The sequence below is a fragment of the Schistocerca serialis genome, chromosome 1 (assembly GCF_023864345.2).
Source record: "Schistocerca serialis cubense isolate TAMUIC-IGC-003099 chromosome 1, iqSchSeri2.2, whole genome shotgun sequence".
Taxonomy (NCBI): Eukaryota; Metazoa; Arthropoda; class Insecta; order Orthoptera; family Acrididae; genus Schistocerca; species Schistocerca serialis.
Window position 1 is genome coordinate 1,074,509,377 of NC_064638.1, and position 23,538 is coordinate 1,074,532,914.

At 39.9% G+C, this 23,538-nt stretch overlaps 1 protein-coding gene across 1 annotated transcript in view; it reads left to right on the forward strand.

Annotated features, from left to right (window-relative positions):
• Positions 1–23,538, forward strand: part of LOC126459039 (progestin and adipoQ receptor family member 3-like) — a 117,082-nt gene that overhangs the window by 77,057 nt on the left and 16,487 nt on the right. The window contains exons 4-5 of the mRNA XM_050095834.1: positions 598–754; positions 5,644–5,796. Of these exons, the coding sequence (XP_049951791.1) occupies positions 598–754; positions 5,644–5,796 (310 nt within the window). The remainder of the gene's footprint in view (positions 1–597; positions 755–5,643; positions 5,797–23,538) is intronic.

Below are 23,538 nucleotides of genomic sequence, written 5' to 3' on the forward strand. Positions count from 1 at the left end.
GTCCAGAACGTTCAGCATCACTTGTACCCATATGGCCACTCCGAAAATGTTGAAACCACTTATAAACTGTTCTAATCGAAGGCTCAGAGTCACCGTAGTGTTTATCATGCTTCTCTTTAGTCTCCTGAGGCATTTTGCCTTTCATAAAGTAATGTTTAATCACCACACGAAAATTTTTTTCGTCCGTTTTTTGACAATCACACGACTTCCTTGATTCATACGAATGCCAAACACAGAGAAATAGACCAATATGGATGAAACTTGGTGTGCATCCCTTCCAAAGATGCTACTAATTAAACATGACCTCGATACGTGCCGGTGGTGCCATCTCTCGGACTTTTCAAACGCCCCTCGTATTTCACTTATCTTCTGTACTATACTACAGCTGTTCTTTCTATGTATGATCCAAGTCCATCGAGCTTTGTTACTTAGCACTGACACATGATGCGACATTTACTTTCGTCCTTAAGTTTACACACTGGTGTATTATTACCATAGCATGGCAATGAACAACGTACGCAGATAGGGGTACAATGAGTTCTTACAAAGTAATTTTTAAATGTTGGTAAGAGAGATGATGGTGCGTGTGTTTAACAGCGCGTTCTGGTGGACCAATGAGACGATCAACATCTGGAGCCACGTGTTCGGCTGGATGCTGCTGGGAGGTTTGGGCGCTCGCGTGCTGGTGGGCTACCGGGACATCATCCCCCCGTCACAGCTCGTCGTCTTCATCGGCGTCATCGTGTGTGCCCAGGTTGGTTTTCTCTGGCAGGCAGACAAACAATAATCTTTTCAATGATGTTTTGTAATGAAGGACATTGACCTAAAATCGGTGCTGTTATATGTTATCTAACACTTTCAGCCATCTGAATCATTCCACATTATCAGTACTTGCAAGTCACTTTAGAGAACCAAAGAACGTGGTGAAGAAGGTATCTGATATTATTTCACAAACATGCTATAATCAAAATGGTCTTCTCTAAATGGGTAATTCTCACACTTGAAAAACAATACTGAATCCGATATCACATTTTGTAGAACTGTGCTTTCCAGCAGGAAAACTCTTTTCTCTATACATGTGTAATATTATTTAGCATGCCTACATTTTACTATTTATATTAAATGATCGAGTCGTTTGGTGCACCCTTAATTCCACAAACCTCATTTTCCTATGGGTGTCACAGTTTACATAGTCAAATATGTTGGACAGGTTATGAATAACACCAACCATTGAAACAAAAATAGTGAAAAAATTGTGAAAACAGCACCGTGAGTTGAGAAATCATTCTGAAAACTAAACTATTATTCATGAATGAGAAGATATCTGGAAAACACTTATTTCTCTCCATGTGATATTTATTTCAATCAGTTGCGTGAGGAAACCTTCCGTAAATATCAACAAAACATATGAACTATTAATTTATAAAGAGCTGGTAAGGTCAGAGTTGTCGGTGGTCATGCCTTACAGTAATATTAATTTTTTTGAGATTTGCCTAGGTATTATTTCTGAAGTGCGTGACACTGTTTTCTCTAGGACTTTTAACAAATGTATTAAAAACACTAGATATGAATGATCAATTAGGATACTTTCATTCTGCTGAATAATGATATTGTTTTGTTTTCTGGATAATTTCATAGTATACTCTATATGAATGTAAGACTGCCTGTTTGAAAAATGTATTTTTAACAGTTGTACTCAAATATTGGCGTAAGTTTTATATTCCGTATTATTTGTATTAACGGGAGATATATTGAACTACTACAAGGTAGCGGAACAGTGTTTCAAAACAGCTGTTTGCTCAATTAATGAAACGGAGGAAACAAAATATCTGCACTTCAACCAGTCAAAGGAAATTTATATTCTATATAACGCACATACGAAAATTATATCGCTGTTTTTTAGAGAAAAATTTGGAACTGCTTTGTCTCTCACGGAGGGTTATTAGTACAGTTCTGTAAAATATAGCATTAGATTAATCACAGCCAACACAGAGACAAATCAGTGGCTATTCTTAGCAAGCCCCATCTGTAAGAGAAAGAGAAACAACTGCTACGATAGAATCAACTGCGCCTTTCTCCATACATTTTACATGATTTAAAGAGAATGGATGCACGAAGCGTGATAAAAAAAATACGGCGAATGAATTTTTTTAACAGAAATTGCTGATGCTACAACCATTTGATGTCATTTTTCCGGTAGCCTGATCGATTGAGACAGGTAGCGTCAAGTTGGAATAAGATCTCATTTGTCAGTCAGCGTGCAGAGACGCTAGAGTCATGTCATCCTGTGTGCTTAAAAAAATTGTTTTGTGTAGATGAAGCAGTGTTACATCGGTTACTATACTTAGTTTCTCAGTAAAACTTCCACTTTTCGCATAAAACAATTAAAAGCCGCTGGGGTGGGATTCATGCACGTTCTCCACTAAGCAGTCATTCTCTTTCGATTTTGAGGAAACTTCTCAGTAAATAAAATTGATTTTATGGCATCTTATAGTCTGAGAACACAAAATGATAATGAACTTGATTTCTTTTAGTTATTGCTTATAGTTATTGTGATACTCTGAAGTCAAACACAGCACATATTTTGAAAATTAGCAGTGAAAAGGTAGTCACAGGCCAGTTTACGTTTGGTGCATTTTCTGGCTTTCATTTCTGGACACGTAATATAGCTAACTTGTCGAAATTATTTTTGACTATGGAAGGAGAGCCATGTCTCTTTTCGTTCTCGAGAAAATACTTGAGATTTATTGAAGTTTGTCCGCGATGAGGTTGTTGGCTACTATGGCCTGCTATGCAGTGTCGGGAGCTACCTCGTCTTTCTCTTTTTCATAAGCTGCCCATTCAAGTCGAAGCTGGAAATGGAAAACTTTCTGAAACGGCAGGACAGAGGGACTCATCAGCTGATGATGCTGACTGGATGTTTTTTCAGTCTATGCTTTCTGATTTCAGGATACTTTGAAGCAACCGTAGAATGCATCTGATAACTAAATTTCTGTTACTTCTAGAGAAGCAAGTGGACGAAGCAGAAAAAGACACGTCGGGATTTTCTTTATCATCATTAGCTTCACCCATTTATTCAAACACATTGATGGTGTCTGATATCTCTTAAGATCCAGCAATGTTTCTTCTGAATACTCCTCAAGATGAATCATGGATTGCTTTATGATATTAAACAATTGTAGAAATACTATCCTAGCTTTATTAATTTGTAACTATTATTAATATTTGCCGAAACACCAGACAAAATGCGCCTAACAACCCACACGAGAGACACTCTGTTTATATTTTGTGTGTACCTGTATATCCACTGATCAGCTAGAACATTATGACCACCGACCTGGTATCGATATAAACTCGTTTAGGCCATAGCAGCATCACCTGGCAAGGAATGACTCCTAGTCAGACACACGTATGGTGCATGTAATATCACTGAGCATTCTGTTCATGTGTAAAATGGGGAAGGCGCGCCATCTAAGTTTGACCAAAGGCAGATTATGATGGCCCGAAGAAGTGCTGAGGTGAGTGTCTTCAACACATAGAGAAAGCAAGGTGAAACCACTTCCAGACGTTGTGGAATTGGGCGGCTACTTCTCATAACAGATATCAGACATTGTAGGCTGGGCGGACAGGTAAAACAGAACAGGTGGCGAACTGCGCTGGAACTAACATCAGAATTTAATGATGGGCAGAGTACAAGTGTGTCTGAACACACAGTGCGCCAAATGCTCCTAACGATGGGCCTCCGCAGCCGACTACTCAAGCATGTGCTAATGTTAACACCACGACATCGGCAACTACGACTGAAATGGGCACGTGACCAGCGGCACTGGAGGTTCGCGCAGTGCCAGAGTCTTGTACGGCCTAATGAATCCCGATACCTTCTTCATCATGCTGATGGGAGGGCGTGAATCTGTCAGCTCCTTGACGTCTGTACTGCGGGACGGAGACAAGCTGGTGGCGGCTCCATAATGGTCTGGGGAACATTCATGTAGGCATCCATGGGTCCAGTAGAGCTGGAGCAAGATGGCACTACAGCCAAGGAATATCGTCCACAGGTTGCAGACCACGTACACCTTTCATGATAATCATGTCTCCCAATGGCAGTGGAATTTTTCAGCAAGATATTGCGTCATATCACAAGGCCAGGATTGTGATGGAGTGGTTCGAGGAACACAGCGGTGAGTTCCAATTGATGTTCTGGTCTCCCAACTCGCCAAATCTGAACCCGATCGAACACATCTGGGATGTTATTGAACGTAGCGCAACAGCTCGTCGCTAATTTGCGGTAATTACGTGACTTGTGTGTGTAAAACGTGGTGCCAACTCCCTCCAGCGACCTACCAAGGGCGCATTGTTTCCATGCAATGATGCGTCACCGCTGCTGTCCGTGCCAGTGGTGGACATATCGGCTGTTAGGTAGGCTGTCATAATATTATGGCTGCTCAGTGTATACATACTGAATAAAGTACCATACGAGGTGATGTTACTGGGTAAATTCAGTGTGTATATATACATACTGAATGAAGTGCCATACTAGGTGGTCTTACTAGAAATAAACATTTCTTAGCGGCATTTTTATCCTCACTCAAACACTATCACCAACTAACTTCAGTGTAAAGACTAGCATCTCAGCAGGAGAAGCCGCAGCTCGAAAATTTGTGTCTTGCTTTATTGGAGTACGAGTAGCTGACGCTAGTTGCTCCTAAAAGGGGAATCTGTCTGTGGTCATTCTGTAGAATTCATGGAATTTCTATTCATGTTGGGAGAACTCTCGAAAACCCACAGCTGAACACCTGGATGCACCAGTACATCATCATCATTTCCTGGGGCCTTCGTCACACTTTCAACAGTGGGTTGGCCCTGTTACTATGGATTTGGAAATGTTAGTGTCAAAGGATGGACGGATGCCCAGTATTCACCTAGGGGGATGTGGAAAACCACCTAAAAACCACATCCAGGCTGGTCGGCACACCGGCCCTCGTCGTTAATCCGCCGGGTGGATTCGATCCTTGGCTGGCGCACCTACCTGAGTCCAGGAAGCAGCGCTTTAGTGCCCTCAGCTAACCTGCGGGCCGGTATACACCAGTACAATGCTATAAATGTCATAGCTGAACGATGTTAGACATTTAAAACATTGTACTGGTGCAGCCAGGACTTCCTTTATTTTTCAGGCTTTTGACCTTTAAAATACTGATAAAGCACAATATCGTCCTCTTCAGATGAGCTCTTATTGAAGCTGAAACAGAAACATGATTCATGCTGTCTTGCTTCTTATTGTAAGGCGAGTTGCATCGTGTATCATAGTTCATATTGTATCATCTGTGAGGCTAAAAACTGTAGAGAAAGACAGATATTGGAATGCATACAGCAAATAATTGAGGATGTAGGTTATAAGAGCTACTCTAAGATTAAAATATTGGTACAAAAGACGAAATCATAGGGTGGTGCATCAAACCAGTCAGAAGACTGATGACTGAAAAATAAATAAATCAGTCAATCAACAAATAATTAATTCATGCTAGTAGGAACACGAGTGTCGCACTGACAAGCGTAGCTCAACTATTATGGCAACGTGTCGTATCACGTGTGTTAATACGAACTGCATCTGACATTTAACTGAGAGAATGTGTGCCCGTGTTGCAGATAACGATGGCGCTGTCGACGCTGTACCACGTGTTCGTGTGCGCGTCACAGCGCTGCCACGAGCTCTTCCTCACGCTGGACATGCTGGGCATCATCATCTCGCTGCTCTCCATGTTCCTGTCCGGAGTACAGTACGGTTTCTGGTGTCACGAGGTAAATAAAATTCTCTCCAGCTTCCAGCCGCGCCAAGTGGTTTTAAATCCACAAGCTTTCGACTGAGTATTGCTCGTCCTTTGTCAAGTGGTGACTGTCACGTGGTTGCTATTGTTATCTTTATATAGCCGCGCTGCCGCCTGCTGACGTCACTGGTGCCCAGTCCAGTGGCATACTAGGTAATGATTCGCTCGCGCGACCGCTGTACCCGCTCCAACCTTACGATGGGAGTACGCTGTGCTTAATCTCGTTGGCTTCTTTCCTAATGCTAGCCCAGAAACCATTTGTCGTTTTAATAACAGATGTTTCGAATGATATTCAATGTCCGTTCTGCTACTATAGACTTTTTTGGGATACTGTAAGCAGAAACACCTCTCATGTTCTATACGGCATTGTTCAGTAGTGTGCACTGTTGATCTAACATAAAACTGTTCACACTTGCACGGTATACTGTGTATTCCTGACGTTCTGAGGCCTCATGTGTTGTCAGATTTACGCTGCTGGCCTGAAGACTGAATCGATTTTGTGTAGGCTATTCTTTCCTGTTACTGAGCCACACAACGACAAAAACGCAAGCTTCTTCTGCTTGCGTGTCTTCGGTGGAAATTTCCGTACGTGGCTCAGTTCCTACGACAGGTTTACAGCGTCTGAAACGCTCCCGCTCGTTGTATGAATGTCCTCAGAACAGAATGTTTCTATACTGTGTGGCGGTGGCTGGTTGCATGCAGACACCGGTTCGTGTGGGTGGTTTTCCTGTAAACACTGTGGTTGAGGTACCCTATCTCTACCTCCGTAGTGAACGTGACGGGTCTTGCATATATCTTATGTGGTCCAAGAACTCCTCCAGCCTCATGGACTTGAAAAACCGAAAGAGTTCTTGGACCACATCAACAATATCCATGACCACATCAAGTTCACGACGGATGTAGAGACGGACGGTGTCTTGCCATTCCTTGATGTCCTTGTCCGCCGAAAAGCAAAATGGTGCCTCAGTCAGAAAGTTTATAGAAAACTCACCCTCACAGACCGGTATCTGCACGCTACCAGCTACCACGACCCAGCACAAAAACATTCTGTTCTGATGACCTTGGTACATCGAGCTGGAGCTGTTTCAGACGCTGCAAACCTGAGCAACGTACGGAAAGACTTCAAAGAAAACGGGTACAAAAACAACAACGACAATAAAAAGAATCGCAATCTATCTCACCGAAAACTCGCAAGCAGAAGGCCGCTGAGGAGGACAGGAAGAAGCTTGTGTTTTTGGCGTTCTGTGGCTCAGTATCGACAACACATGAGGTCTCAGAATGCCGGGAATACACGGGATACCGTATGGATGTGGACAGTTTTGTATTAGACCGACTGTGCGCACGACTGAACAGCGCCATATAGAAAATAAGAGTTGTTCGCACTTACAATATCCAGAAAAATCGGCAATAGCAAAGCATGCTCTGAAAATGGCACACCGAATTGCATTCGATAAAACGTCTGCCATAAAAGAAGCGATCGAGAACAAAATTTCTGAATAGAGCCTAAATAAATACTGTGGTCTACAGCTAAGCACAGTTTCGGATTCGGCCACCGGAAGGTTGAAGTGGGCGCGGCGGTCTTGTGGCCAAAACGTTAGCTTGTACGGTGCTGGACTGGGCACCGGTGGCAGCTTTGTCGAAAGCTCGTGGATTTTAAACCACTTGATGCGGCTGCAAGCCTGAGGGAATTATTTCAGTACATATAGCCGCAGAGGTATCCATTCATATATAACATTGTCCTATTATTATTGTTATTGTTGTATGTCATTACACAACAATCTCACATATGTACATAATATTTTTACAGATCAATGTTTAAATCTGACCAACACGCGGCAGCAGTATGTGTGATTTAATGGCTCTGAGCACTATGCGACTTAACTTCTGAGGTCATCAGTCGCCTAGAACTTAGAACTAATTAAACCTAACTAACCTAAGGACATCACACACATCCATACCCGAGGCAGGATTCGAACCTGCGACCGTAGCCGTCGCCCAGTTCCAGATTGTAGCGCCTAGAACCGCACGGCCACTCCGGCCGGCTATGTGTGATTTCCTGCAAGTCTTGCGACATCCTTTAAATGCACAGTGCGAGAATTTCTCCACGATATGTCCTACTGTCTGTTCCCCCTGCGACACAACCTCATGTACAGACGGCTGTAGCCTACTCGTCACAGGGTTGCGAGCAATACATTGATGCCCCCAGCTGATGTTGAAGCTAGACTGATTAGATAATCCGTCCCTAGCACTCAAACATTTCATGGTATATCAATTTTATTTTAGTCTTTACACAGAAACAGGTTTTGTTGAATCTTGAGTTATTACGCATACAGTTCTTCTTCTTCTTCTTCTTCTTCATCTTCTGCACTTCAATGCTTAGGCTTTCCTATGTCCCTTCTTCCTCTTTGTTGGTACAGCATGGCCAGAGGCGGGATTCTCTGCATTTATTCTTTGTAGGTGATGTTTCTATAATGTTTTGTTTTGTTGAGTCTTTTCATTAATATTATAAAAATCTATGTGGTTCCTAATTACTTCATTTCTTATGCAGTCTTCCCTCGTAACACCTTCCATTTTCCTAAGAAATCTCATTTCTGCCGCTTGTAGTTTGCTTTCATCGCGTTTTTAGAGATCCGTGACAGACTTCCATATAGCAAATCACGTGTAGCCATGGTTTTATAAAATTTTAATTTTGTTTCTCTCTTTTTTTATTCTGGTTGTTTTATTTATTATTATGCATATTGATTGACATTTTTTAATCTTATTTTTTATGTTCTTGACCATGTCTAGCTTACATGGCACCCTAAAAAATTTGCCTACAGCAGGAAACCTGCTCAAGTCGTGAATTTTCTGTTATTATTTTTGAACACATGGTGCGTTTCCTGTGATGAGCCATGATTTTAGTTTTCTTTGTTGATGTTCGAAGATCGTAATCTCTTATCGCTAATTGATATTTTGTAGACTGCTTTTGGGTAGCTCATCTTCACTTTCTTCGAAAACGGTAACATCACCTGCGTACGTAAAGATATTGTAAGGATATTAACAGATTTATTTCTATTAATCTGTATACCTCGTTTTTCTCCTGGACTCCAATTTTTAATGTCATTTATAGATACATTGAATAAGGTCGATGACAGGCTAAGCCTTCTCAGACCGCCTTATTGATAGTGATTTCTTCAGTTTTTTACTACCAACTTATGTTATTTTTGTGTCCATGTATAAGCTTTTTATAGTTTCAATAATATGTCTAGGATACCCATTTTTAATCGTCATCTCCTTTAGCTTATGTCTGTTCACAATGTCAAAAGCTTTTTCGAAGACAATAAAAGCCATATGTGTTTCTAAATCGAATTGTCATTGTTTCTCTAAAATTCTTTTTATGGTAAACATGTTATCACTGCATAAACGGCCTTACCGGAATTCACATCGTTCTTCTGATAGGAGAGTCTCTGTTATGATTCTTAAATGATAATTGATTATTTTTGCAAATATTTCATAGGCTGAGTATAAAAGACAAAGTACTCTATAAGTTTTAGAATTGTGTCTCTGACCTTTTTAAGCAATTAATATAATTTCTGATATTTTTCAAGAGTCCGAGGTTTTACATCAGTGTCAGCATTCATTAAATAAATGTAATGATCTAAAATCACAGAAGGGACCATCGTGTTTTAAAAGTTCCATATTTATACCATCCGATCCAATTGCTTTCCTGTTTTTTCATACTTTTAGAACTACTTGCAGTTCTTGTATTCTTATTGAATTTACCATACTATTACGTAATCTGATACCCTCCTCCTCCAATTCTAGATCTATTTGGCACAATTTTTATAAAATAATTTCCATTGATCTTCGCTAATTGTATTTAGTTCTGCAGTATCATTCATTGGTTTACAGGCAAAAGTTTACCTCCCGTGTATATCTTGTTCTCCTTTAGTTATGAAATGGTCCCATGGTGCTTGGTGTGCTAGCCTAGTTATTTCCTTTCCATTTCCTTAATTTCTTCTTTTTCCCCAATGTCTCATATGACGCTCAAGCATTCTTAAATATTTTGCCATTCTTTCTCTATATCCTGAACAGCTGGAATGACTAGCAGATATTTCTGCAGAAGGCTTTGAAAAAATTTCCTAATACTTCCTTGTTCCGGATGGTACAGCTTAAAGACATCCTCAACCTTTGTTTCTCGTCTTGGCCTAAGTTTCTTCCACTTAGCTATCATTGTAACTGTTGTGACAACTGAAGAGTAATCAAATCAGATATCGCTTTTTCAGCGTATGTGTTCATCTTGAACCTGATTACATATCCTATCATTTGCGATTACGCACTCCACGTAAACTTATGTATCGCGTTTCTCCTAAGAAACGCGTTAGTGATCTTAAGTTGGTTGAAAGTTGCAAACTGTCTAAGTTCTTCACCATTTTCATGGATGTGTTGTTCACCGAATATACCCACAGCTCCTGAGGTGGGTATGTTACCGACTGTAGCATTAAGGTATCCGCAGATGAGAACCTGATATCTACTATTTACTTTATTTAGCACCCTTTGCAGTTCGTCAGAGAACAGTTTTCTTTCTGATTTCTTCCCAGCTTCAGGTGCATATACACCTATAATGCCTAAAACATGTTCTGTCAGTTTTGAATTTACATCTAACAAATCTTTCGTTGATGAAGGAATATTCTATAATTTTTCTTTTCCGTTTCATATTTGTTAGGACTGGCAACCCGTATCTCGCTCGTCTGTTTTTAGACACTCCTCTGTATATCACTGTACGGTAATCAAGATACGTTGTGGCTTTTAACTTCTTTGTTGGTATGTTATAACAGCTATAGCAATTTGTTTCTCTGTTATTTATGATCTAGCTCCATTTCTTTGTTTCAAATCCCTCTTACGTACAATACTAACACATATATAAATAGTCATTCAGTTTTAAAGTAACAAACATATTCTCAGAATATTTTCTTTCGTAGCCTTAGTATTCGCAAAAACGTTGACCATATCAGTATTTTTCATATGGACATCGGGTTCAACACAAATCAGATATATACTCATTAGCCTGCTTTGCGACAACGTCCACTTCAGGTATTTTTTTGTTGTTGTTATTTTTGATCTAGAGAAAGATCATGAAAAGCTCGCCGGTTTCCAACAGGAGGCCATATCTTTCACTGCTAGCTACCATGACTCCTAATGTTAGGTAAATTCAAGTTCTGTCGATAAATTGGGACACACTGAAATTAAAATTCTCAGTTTATTTTGTAAATCTGAATAGAAGCTGCTTCTTTCTCTTGATTCCAAGTCTGGCGCTGATAACGCTGTCTCATACGGGTACTCGACTTCTCTGGTCCTTTACTGTGACCGCCAAACATCTGACGTTCTTCACGCCTTAGACCTGGTAACAACGCTTAACTCGAACAACGCTAATGCACTCTGGTCTCTGTTCTACGTGTCACAGAGGATTGTATATCTAATCATTTACATACGCACCAAAAGTGTGCAGGTGTACAAAGTTACGCTGACAGCCGACCATGTCTTCTGGATACTTCACCTTTTTGTCAGGCAATGTTTGTTTGTAGGTCTTTTATTGCCCCATCCGTAGGCATAGTGCTTCCATAGAAACCTACAAGCCTTTTATTACGGTAGGTGCATCAAATAGCTGCTTATAATATGTAATCTGTATTCACGACAGACTGTTTCGGCTTTATCGCCATTTTGAAGTACGTCTAGACCGAGTGACGTCCATATTACGTAGTTAATTGACTGTCTTATAACTGCCACTGTTTTCATAAGATGGTAAATGATGTCAATATGTTGAAAATAAAATATTAATTACGATGTAACAGTAGTTTAACAGTTCCACTCTTCCGATTGGTAAACATATAGCGTCGTAAGAGTGGAATTGTCAGACTACTGTCACATCGTAATTAACATTTTAGTTTCAAAATATTGACATCATTTATCATCATATGAAAACAGTGGCAATTGTAAGACAGTCCACCAACTACATAATACGGACGTCACATCAATCTAGACGTACTTGCAAATGGCGATAACGCTGAAACAGTCTGTCGTGAATACAGATTAATTATTATAAGCAGTTATTTGGTGCATCTATTTTAATAATCATCTTGTTATGAGGTATATATTAAGCTGCTGGCTCTAAAGAAGACAAATAGTTGACGATACCTACAAGACTAAATACAATAAACAGAAAATGTTAACTTTTATGGACTGCACATAATTTACAATTTTAATTAGAAGACTCAGAGCCTAGATTGGATGGAGAATCTTAGTTCAGTTACATTTACAATACGTATATTTACTGCTAGTTTATTCTGCATGTTATCATACATTAATGCCTTATACCATTACTTTATGGGAAACTGCTTTTGCAGCGATGAAATTTTCAGTGCATAGAAGCTTGGTATAAGAATAATATCTGGTATTAGTTCTAGAACATTCTGCAGATATTTCCTAAAAATTACGCTATTTTGACAGCAGTTTCACTGTTTTTGATCGTTCTTCAGTCTGAAGACTTTTTTGATGCGGCTCTCCACGTTACTCTGTCGTCCGCAAACCTCTCCATTTCCGAATAAGTGCTGCAACCTAATCCTCTTGAATCTGCTATTGCATTCATTTCTTGGGCTCCCTCTATAATTTTCAACCTCCATACTTCCCTCCAGTACTAAATTTGTGATTATTTGATGTGGCAGAATGCATCATAAGAACCGATCCCTTCTCTTTGTCAAGTTGTGTCGCAATTTTTTTTTTCACGGCAATTCTGCTCAATACCTCTTCATTACATACGCGATCTGCATTCTCCTGTTGCACCGCATTTCAAAAGCTTTTATTCTCTTTTTGTCTGAGAAGCTTATCGTCCACGTTTCACTCCCGTACAAGGATATACTCCTGACAAATGCATTAAGAAAGGACTTCCTAACACTTCAGTTTGTGATTCATGTTAACAAATTTCTCTTCTTCAAAAAGACTTCTTGGTCATTACCAGTCTCCATTTTATATCTTCTCTTCTTCGACTATCATTAGTTTATTTTGCTGCCTTAATAGCAAATCTCATCTACTACTTTTAGTGTGTCATTTCCTAATCTGATTTCCCGAACATCGCCTGATTTAATTCGACCACTTTCCATTAACCTAGTTTTTCTTTTGTTGATATTCATCTTATATCCTCCTTTCAACACACTGTCCATTCTGTTCAACTTCTCTTCCAAGTCCTTTGCTGTCTCTGACAGAATTACAATGTCATAGGCAAACATTGAAGTTTTTATTTCTTCTCCCTGAACTTTAATCCCATCTCCAAATTTTTCTTTGGTTCTCTTCACTGCTTGCTCATTGTACATATTGAATAATAGCGTGATAGGGTACTATACTGGTTCACCCCTTCTCAGCCACAGTGTTCGGGAGTGCTCAATGATTAGCACGTTGGACGTGGGTGGATCACGATTCAAATCCTCTTCCGACCACCCAGATTTACATTTTCTACCATTTCCATAAATCAGGTAAGACAAAAGCCTGGATGGTTCTTCCAAAAGGGCACAATCGATATTCTACTCCAATCTTCACTGATACGAGGCTGTGATCCTCTAATGTGATCGTTGTTGACAAGATATTAAAAATTAATCTTCCTTATTTCTATTTCAACCACTGCTTTTCCTTAGCAGTTACCAATATTTTCTTCTCAAAGAAAATTAAAAAGCTTAAATATAGTACTGGGCCCAAAATCAGCTCTTACAAAGACGGTTGGTTAGTTAGTTAATAATTTGTTAGGTTCTTGTTCATTGGATCATTTGCACAATAAATCGTAATGATGTGGAGCGAATGATTTTACATTCACATCACAAATTTATTTGTAAATATGGCTACATGCTGAATATTTATAAGTTTTATTATTATTATGGTCATTATTATTAAACATGTACCAAACACCTTTTACACATTACGATAACAAAAGTTCTGCTATGGTATAGGAGCTGTCCAGGAGAAAATTTTTGTTTGTTTTCAAATTTTACATTTCTGTCTGTCGGACAATTTATACCAATGGGTAAGTGATCAAAAGGTTTATCTTTTAGCATTGTTCTCCCCTTTTAGTACTAAAACCAAGTTTAACATGGAGTAGTGAACGTCGTTTTTCCTTCTTGTATTGTAGTTGTTGTTTGTTGTTGTGGTCTTCAGTCCTGAGACTGGTTTGATGCAGCTCTCCATGCTACTCTATCCTGTGCAAGCTTTTTCATCTCCCAGTACCTACTGCAACCTACATCCTTCTGAATTTGCTTAGTGTATTCATCTCTTGGTCTCCCTCTACGATTTTTACCCTCTACGCTGCCCTCCAATACTAAATTGGTGATCCCTTGATGCCTCAGAACATGTCCTACCAACCGATCCCTTCTTCTGGTCAAGTTGTGCCACAAACTTCTCTTCTCCCCAATCCTATTCAATACTTCCTCATTAGTTATGTGATCTACCCATCTAATCTTTAGCATTCTTCTGTAGCACCACATTTCGAAAGCTTCTATTCTCTTCTTGTCCAAACTATTTACCGTCCATGTTTCACTTCCATACATGGCTACACTCCATACGAATACTTTCAGAAATGACTTCCTGACACTTAAATCTATACTCGATGTTAACAAATTTCTCTTCTTCAGAAACGCTTTCCTTGCCATTGCCAGCCTACATTTTATATCCTCTCTACTTCGACCATCATCAGTTATTTTGCTCCCCAAATAGCAAAACTCTTTTACTACTTTAAGTGCCTCATTTCCTAATCTAATTCCCTCAGCATCACCCGACTTAATTAGACTACATTCCATTATCCTTGTTTTGCTTTTGTTGATGTTCATCTTATATCCTCCTTTCAAGACACTGTCCACTCCATTCAACTGCTCTTCCAAGTCCTTTGCTGTCTCTGACAGAATTACAATGTCATCGGCGAACCTCAAAGTTTTTATTTCTTCTCCATGAATTTTAATACCTACTCCGAATTTTTCTTTTGTTTCTTTTACTGCTTGCTCAATATACAGATTGAACAACATCGGGGAGAGGCTACAACCTTGTCTTACTCCCTTCCCAACCACTGCTTCCCTTTCATGTCCCTCGACTCTTATAACTGCCATCTGGTTTCTGTACAAATTGTAAATAGCCTTTCGCTCCCTGTATTTTACCCCTGCCACCTTTAGAATTTGAAAGAGAGTATTCCAGTCAACATTGTCAAAAGCTTTCTCTAAGTCTACAAATGCTAGAAACGTAGGTTTGCCTTTCCTTAATCTTTCTTCTAAGATAAGTCGTAAGGTCAGTATTGCCTCACGTGTTCCAGTGTTTCTACGGAATCCCAACTGATCTCCCCCGAGGTTGGCTTCTACTAGTTTTTCCATTCGTCTGTAAAGAATTCGTGTTAGTATTTTGCAGCTGTGACTTATTAAGCTGATAGTTCGGTAATTTTCACATCTGTCAACACCTGCTTTCTTTGGGATTGGAATTATTATATTCTTCTTGAAGTCTGAGGGTATTTCGCCTGTTTCATACATCTTGCTCACCAGATGGTAGAGTTTTGTCAGGACTGGCTCTCCCACGGCCGTCAGTAGTTCCAATGGAATATTGTCTACTCCGGGGGCCTTGTTTCGACTCAGGTCTTTCAGTGCTCTGTCAAACTCTTCACGCAGTATCATATCTCCCATTTCATCTTCATCTACATCCTCTTCCATTTCCATAATATTGTCCTCAAGTACATCGCCCTTGTATAGACCCTCTATATACTCCTTCCACCTTTCTGCTTTCCCTTCTTTGCTTAGAACTGGGTTTCCATCTGAGCTCTTGATATTCATACAAGTCGTTCTCTTATCTCCAAAGGTCTCTTTAATTTTCCTGTAGGCGGTATCTATCTTACCCCTAGTGAGATAGGCCTCTACATCCTTACATTTGTCCTCTAGCCATCCCTGCTTAGCCATTTTGCACTTCCTGTCGATCTCATTTTTGAGACGTTTGTATTCCTTTTTGCCTGTTTCACTTACTGCATTTTTATATTTTCTCCTTTCATCAATTAAATTCAATATTTCTTCTGTTACCCAAGGATTTCTACTAGCCCTCGTCTTTTTACCTACTTGATCCTCTGCTGCCTTCACTACTTCATCCCTCAAAGCTACCCATTCTTCTTCTACTGTATTTATTTCCCCCATTCCTGTCAATTGCTCCCTTATGCTCTCCCTGAATCTCTGTACAACCTCTGGTTCGTTTAGTTTATCCAGGTCCCATCTCCTTAAATTCCCACCTTTTTGCAGTTTCTTCAGTTTTAATCTACAGGTCATAACCAATAGATTGTGGTCAGAGTCCACATCTGCCCCTGGAAATGTCTTACAATTTAAAACCTGGTTCCTAAATCTCTGTCTTACCATTATATAATCTATCTGATACCTTTTAGTATCTCCAGGGTTCTTCCATGTATACAACCTTCTTTCATGATTCTTAAACCAAGTGTTAGTTATGATTATGTTGTGCTCTGTGCAAAATTCTACCAGGCGGCTTCCTCTTTCATTTCTGTCCCCCAATCCATATTCACCTACTATGTTTCCTTCTCTCCCTTTTCCTACACTCGAATTCCAGTCACCCATGACTATTAAATTTTCGTCTCCCTTCACAATCTGAATAATTTCTTTTATTTCATCATACATTTCTTCAATTTCTTCGTCATCTGCAGAGCTAGTTGGCATATAAACTTGTACTACTGTAGTAGGCGTGGGCTTCGTATCTATCTTGGCCTCAATAATGCGTTCACTATGCTGTTTGTAGTAGCTTACCCGCATTCCTATTCATTATTAAACCTACTCCTGCATTACCCCTATTTGATTTTGTGTTTATAACCCTGTAGTCACCTGACCAGAAGTCTTGTTCCTCCTGCCACCGAACTTCACTAATTCCCACTATATCTAACTTCAACCTATCCATTTCCCTTTTTAAATTTTCTAACCTACCTGCCCGATTAAGGGATCTGACATTCCACGCTCCGATCCGTAGAACGCCAGTTTTCTTTCTCCTGATAACGACATCCTCTTGAGTAGTCCCCGCCCGGAGATCCGAATGGGGGACTATTTTACCTCCGGAATATTTTACCCAAGAGGACGCCATCATCATGTAATCATACAGTAAAGCTGCATGCCCTCGGGAAAAATTACGGCTGTAGTTTCCCCTTGCTTTCAGCCGTTCGCAGTACCAGCACAGCAAGGCCGTTTTGGTTATTGTTACAAGGCCAGATCAGTCAATCATCCAGACTGTTGCCCTTGCAACTACTGAAAAGGCTGCTGCCCCTCTTCAGGAACCACACGTTTGTCTGGCCTCTCAACACATACCCCTCCGTTGTGGTTGCACCTACGGTACGGCTATCTGTATCGCTGAGGCACGCAAGCCTCCCCACCAACGGCAAGGTCCATGGTTCATGGGGGTGGTATTGTAGTTATGTATCTCATTATTCCGTTTGAACTGCAGTGGGTTATTTGCCACAAACTTCATAAGAGAATAAATATATCTGGTGCAATAGTCAGAATTCCCAATTCTTTAAGCAGATGTCTACAAGATGATTGGGGTGAGCACAACATACATTAATATGCCTACTGCTCGTTTTCAGCAATAAAGACTTCCTTTCTTGAATATGAGTTACCCCAGAACATTTTCCATATGTCATTATTGACAAAAACATGAAAAATATGTCAACTTACTGAACTGCCTCTACTAAAGATTTGCAGTGATTCTCATTGCAAATGCGACTGAACTAAGTTGTTTTAGAAGTTCCGAAATGAACTTTTACCAGTTTAAATTCTCATCAGTATGGATAACTAAAATTATTAAGTTCCCACCCTTTCTGTTATTTCCGCATTGCGTGTTGCTAATATCATTTGTGTAGTATCTCTAGATGTGCGGAACTGAATACGTTGTGTCTTTTTAAAATTGAGAGTGAGACCATTCCCAGAAAACTAGTCAATGACACTGTTAAGAACACTGTTTACCATTTCTTCTGATGCTTTACATATTCTTGGATTGGTTATAGTACTAGTGTCACCCACAAAAAGAACTAATTCTGTTAGTTCTACATTAGATGAAACATCATTTACATATACCAGCAATAATTTCGGATTTAAGACTGATCCTTATGGATCTCTGTATTTGATTTCTCCTCAGTCAGAGGAATCTCTCCTGATTACGATAGCTGGATTACTAAGTACGAGTTTCTGGTTAGATATGACATTATCCATTGATTGGCTATACCAGCAATTCCGTAAAACCTCACTTTATCTATGAGGATATCGTGGTTCACAACGTCAAATTCTTTAGATAGGACACAGAAAATACCAACTAGGGGTATTTCGTTATTGAATGCTTGCGAAATTTGTTGTGTGAACGTGTAAATGGCATTCTCAGTACGGCAACTCTTCTGAAATCCGACCTGTGATTTGCAAATTATTTCAGCAGTGAAACAGGACAGTAATCATTGACATTCCTCCTATCACATTTCTTATAGAGGGGTTGAACAATGGTATATATCAAGCTCTCTCGAATAATGCCTTGCTTAAGTAATGCATTACAAACTTCAAATAAGGCAGAACTTATTATACTTGAGAACATCTTGAGTACTCTGTTGAAAAAACTATCAGCTCCACATCAGCTTTTATTGTTGGGAGAATGCACAATTGTATTAATTTCAGAGGGAGAAGTTGGTGATACGTATATTACTGAGTTTTATGAGAGTGGCTTTTTCAACATACTGCTGTGCTTTTTCTCTTGAACTGTGTGTCCATGTACTTTCTACGCTATTTAAGAAACGATCATTAAATGAATTTGCTGCATGAGACTTATCACTATTAAACTGAATGGAAGGACCGTAAATGATATCATCATGCTCTTTGGCCAGTTGTCCTTTCTCTCGTTTTACTGTATTCCACATAGCTTTAAGTCTGTTTTCAAAATTCAGATTTTTGAAATAATATGCATGTTCCTTGATTTTTACTAACTTTTCTTAGTAATTTTGAATAGTTTTTGTAGTGTGCTTCTACCGCAGAGTCTTTACTTGTTCTTGTGAACAGACACAATTCCTTTTTTTTTTAGGATATTTTAATCCCTCTAGTGATCCATAGTTTTTACAAGGCTGTTTAATATCTTTTCTGATTGGTTTATGTGGAAAAATATTTTCATATAATGACATGAATTTATTATTGAATAAATTAAATTTTTTGTCAGTATTTGGTTCCTTGTAAATTTCATCTGAAGTTATCTCCTGTAAACTACTCCAAAAAACATTTGTTACAACTGATTTCCACTCAGGAGAACTATACTGCAAGGCACTATCTCATTTATTCTAACTCACTGTGAATCATGATAAGAGAGAGCATTTGGTACTGGATATATAGTTATTTCTTTGCTTTAAGCTTCATCGGAGGGAATGTTATCTATTAGAGTCCTACTGTCTTTATCCACCTGTACTGGAAATTAATTATAGGATCTAAGTAAGGTTCCGAGATCATTTTTCTTATCATACACTGAAATCACCACATACTATTAACTGCTTCCTGCTGTCTGACAGATAGCATAGTAAGGAACACAAATTTCTCATAAACAATTCAAAATTTCCCAGTGGGGATCTATATACAGTTACAATTAGAAGCGAGCAGTGTTAATTCACAGCCACACACTTATGTGTGCTGATCACTACAAAAGCTACTTGTCTCATCGTTTTTGAACTTGTGTTGTGTCTTAATACAATGACGGAAAAAAAATCGCTACGCCAAGAAGGTGTTGTGCGACATAAACGAAAATTGGAAGGCATGTATCTGCTCCTGAGAGATGATGTCTATTCGAACAGTTGCATCCTTTAGTTAGATATTACATTGCTCACTGTTGAGCTGTACCAGCAAATCCATAAAACATGCTTCTCTCGGAGGATATTGTGGTTAACGCAGTCAAATGCCTTCGATAGGTCGCAGAAAATACTAACCAATGCTATTTCGTTATTTAATGCTTGTAAAATTTGGTTAGTGTACATGTAAATGGCATTCTCAGTAGAACAACTCTTCTGAATTTCATACTGCGATTTGCTAAGGGTATTATTGTTGCTCAGAAAATTTGGAAAATGTCAGTAGTGAAATAGGACAGTAATTATTGACATCTCTTCTTTCACTTTTCTTCTAGAGTGGTTTGACAATGGAATATTTCAAGTTCTCTAGGAAAATGCCTTAAGTAAGTGATGCATTACATATTTCAGATAAGACTGGACTTATTATATAGCAGCAAATCTTTTATGCTCCGTCTTTAATACTTAGAAACACATCAAATCCGTATGAGCTTATATTTTCGAAGAAATAAATGATTTTATTAATTTCAGAGGGAAAAGTCTGTGATATGTTCTTTGATTGAATTTTATGAATTGCTTTTTCAGAATACTGCTGTGCTTTTTGTCTTGAACTGTTGTCCTATATTTTCCACAGTATTTAAGATAGGATTGTTAATTTCATTTCCCGTCTGCGACTCGTCATTTACAGGCCTTCTATGTACGAGCGTAATTCAGTAGTGTTGTTACCCTGTTCTTTGGCCAGTAATTCACAAGCACACTCTTATATGTACTGATCACTACAAACTCTGTCTTAATATACATTACAGTGCCTCCTTTTCCCATAGTACTTCTGCGTGAGTAAGACGCTGGAACGTAATCTTTTATATTTAATTCCTCTAGTCCGGTGGTTATGTGGTGCTCGAATAGGCACACGATATCTATCTTTTCAGAGCTGTCTAAATTTTCTATATAGTAATAAGCTCTTCTACCTTATAACTTAGTCCTCTAATATTGAGACGAAGTAATCTAACTTTACATTTCTGTGAGACCTTAATCATTTTGGGTGAGTCTTCCGCTTTTTTGACTTCTTTCATAACAGGGTGGCTGAATGCTGATTCTGATACCAGTAACCACAGGGATGTTGTACTGAGTGGTCCACCATACATTTTCTGCAAACATCTCAGCTAATCCATCTTTCCATCTGTTATTAAGATGTACGTCATGTCTAGTATATCCCCATTTCCCAATTATAGCAACAGGCACAGCACTGATGTACGATTTCATTTCGATCAGCAGCTGCCTGCTCAACTCTGTGTTCACAAGGCTCACATCAGTCCTGACCCAGGCACGGTCATGACACGGCTGGACCTCCACAAGACTCATGATATGTGTATAGAGCATCCAGGTCACTCCTAATTCTGTAATTTTTGTCTTTAACGAGGCTGTTCCCTGCTACACCTGCTATGGTAATCTGATCCTCCTTGTCGAAATCTTTACAAAGATTTACTTGTAAAGGTTAGCACTCGGGCGTCATAATACTTGTGATCTGATACAATGTTCCTAATTTATCCTGTATTATCTAGCCTACGTCCCCCTCATGGCCAGTACCTAATAGCAAGACTCTTTTCTACCTCCTCTTTTTTATTACCAACCTACAGTTAATTTCTTGGCTAGAAGTGTGCTGCACCCTATTGTTGTAACATATAGCTGGATGGGGCTCTTTTCCTCCAACTTCAGGTAACAAAAATTTATTCGACACTGTTCGCTCAAATGCAAATGAAGTTGCAGAGCTGTTCCCGTTCGCCCATTACTTGTTACCTTTACCCAGTTCACACGATCTTCCCCCAATTGAACCTTTCCAGTTCAAATTTCACGCAGTCTAATTCTGCCTGAAAGGCACATATCTTTGTCTCCTGTTCGGCCATTCTCCTTTCTTTTTTCCAGAGCCTACAGTTCCGTGGGAGAGTCTCGCTGAATTCCCCATTCAATTCTTCACTGCAGTCGCCCCAGTCAAATTCCAGCCCATAATCTACACATACCACTCTACGTTTGATTCCCCTGCGCTTTTATCACGTGTCGCAACACAGTTTAAATCATTGAAAATACACTCCAAGGGGAAAAAATAGAGAGCACCACGAAGGAATTAACCGCACGGGACAGAAATCGGTAGAAGTGATATACATGTAAAGAAAAACAAATTTTTCAGTTTCAACACTTTTGTTGACCGAAGACCAGCAACTTTAATCGGTTTCGTAAAGCGTTTATTAGCGAATCTGTCAACAGTTTGGTTTTGGCTTGATGTTCAAGATAAATATCAAGCTCTTTCAGAGCAGCCTCAGTAGGCCAGCCTTGAAACTAGTCGCTAAATATAATTACTGGAAGTGTTGACAATTTTGTTAACAATCACCTTAAGAAAAACAGCTTATTACAGTTTGAGCAAAGTTGAATGATTTATTAAAGAGAAAGAGCTTCACAAATTGAGTAACGCGTTGGTCCACCTCTGGCCCTTATGCAAGCAGCTACTTGGCTTGGGACTGACAGATAGTTGTTGGATGTTCTCCTCAGGGATATCATGCCGAATTCTGTCCAACTGGTGCGTTAGATCGTAAAAATGACGAGCTGGTTGGAGGGTCGTGCTCATAATACTCCAAACGTTCTCAATTGGGGAGAGAACCGGTGACCTTGATGGCCATGGAGGAGTTTGACAAGCACGCTGACAAGTAATAGAAACTCTCGCCGTGTGCGGCTGGGAATTATCTTTCTGAAATGTAAGCCCAGGATGGCTTGTCATGATGGACTACAAAACGGGGTGAAAAATATCATAGACTTACAGCTGTGCTGTGAGGCTGTCGCGGATGAAAACCAAAGGTGTCCTTCTATGAAAAGGAACGGGACCCCCGACCATCACTTGTAGCTGTCAGATCGTATGGCGAGCGACAGTCAGGTTGGTACCCACAGCTATGTGGGGCGTCTCGAGAGCAAAGTCTCTGGTCGCCGGGGCTCAGTTCGAAGCAGGACTCATCACTGAAGATAATTCTACTCCAATCAATGAGAATCGAAGCCGAAGACGTGTCTAGAAACGCCCTGGACAGCGGTGAGATACCAACGTGACCGTCGCTGGGCATAAGGCCCGACAATCAAGAGTGACGGTTTGGGATGACACTTCATTTCATGGCATGGTTGTCATCCGCGGCACCCTACAGCACAGCGATCCGTCGACGATATTCTGTTCCCCATTTTGTTGCCCTTCATGGCAAGCCATCAAATGGTTCAAACGGCTCTAAGTACTATGGGACTTGACATCTGAGGTCATCAGTCCCCTAGAACTTAGAACTACTTAAACCTAACTAACCTAAGGACATCACACATATGCATGCCCGAGGCAGGATTCGAACCTGGGACTTAACATATGAGGTCATCAGTCCCATAGAACTTAGAACTACTTAAACCTAACTAACCTAAGGACATCACACACATCTATTCCCGAGGCACGATTCGAACCTTCGATCGTAGCGGTCGCGCGGTTCCACACTGAAGCGCCTAGAACCGCTCGGCCACAGCGGCCGGCGGCAAGCCATACTTGGCCTACATTTTAGCAAGATAATCCCCGACCGCACATAGTGAAAATTTGTAACGCTTGTCTTGGTGCTTGCCAAATGCTACCTCGGCCAGTAAGGGAACGTTTGGAGCCTTGTGAGTAGGGCCTTCCAACCAGCTCGGAACTTTGACGATGTAACGCGCTAGTAGGACGGAATTTGGAACCACATCCCTCAAGCAGATATCGAACAACGCTGACAATCGGTACCAAGCCCAGTAACTGCTTGTATAAAGGCCAACCTTGTTCACTTTATGAAACTCCTCCTGTATGATCATACAATTTTTCTGAAACTACGTATAATC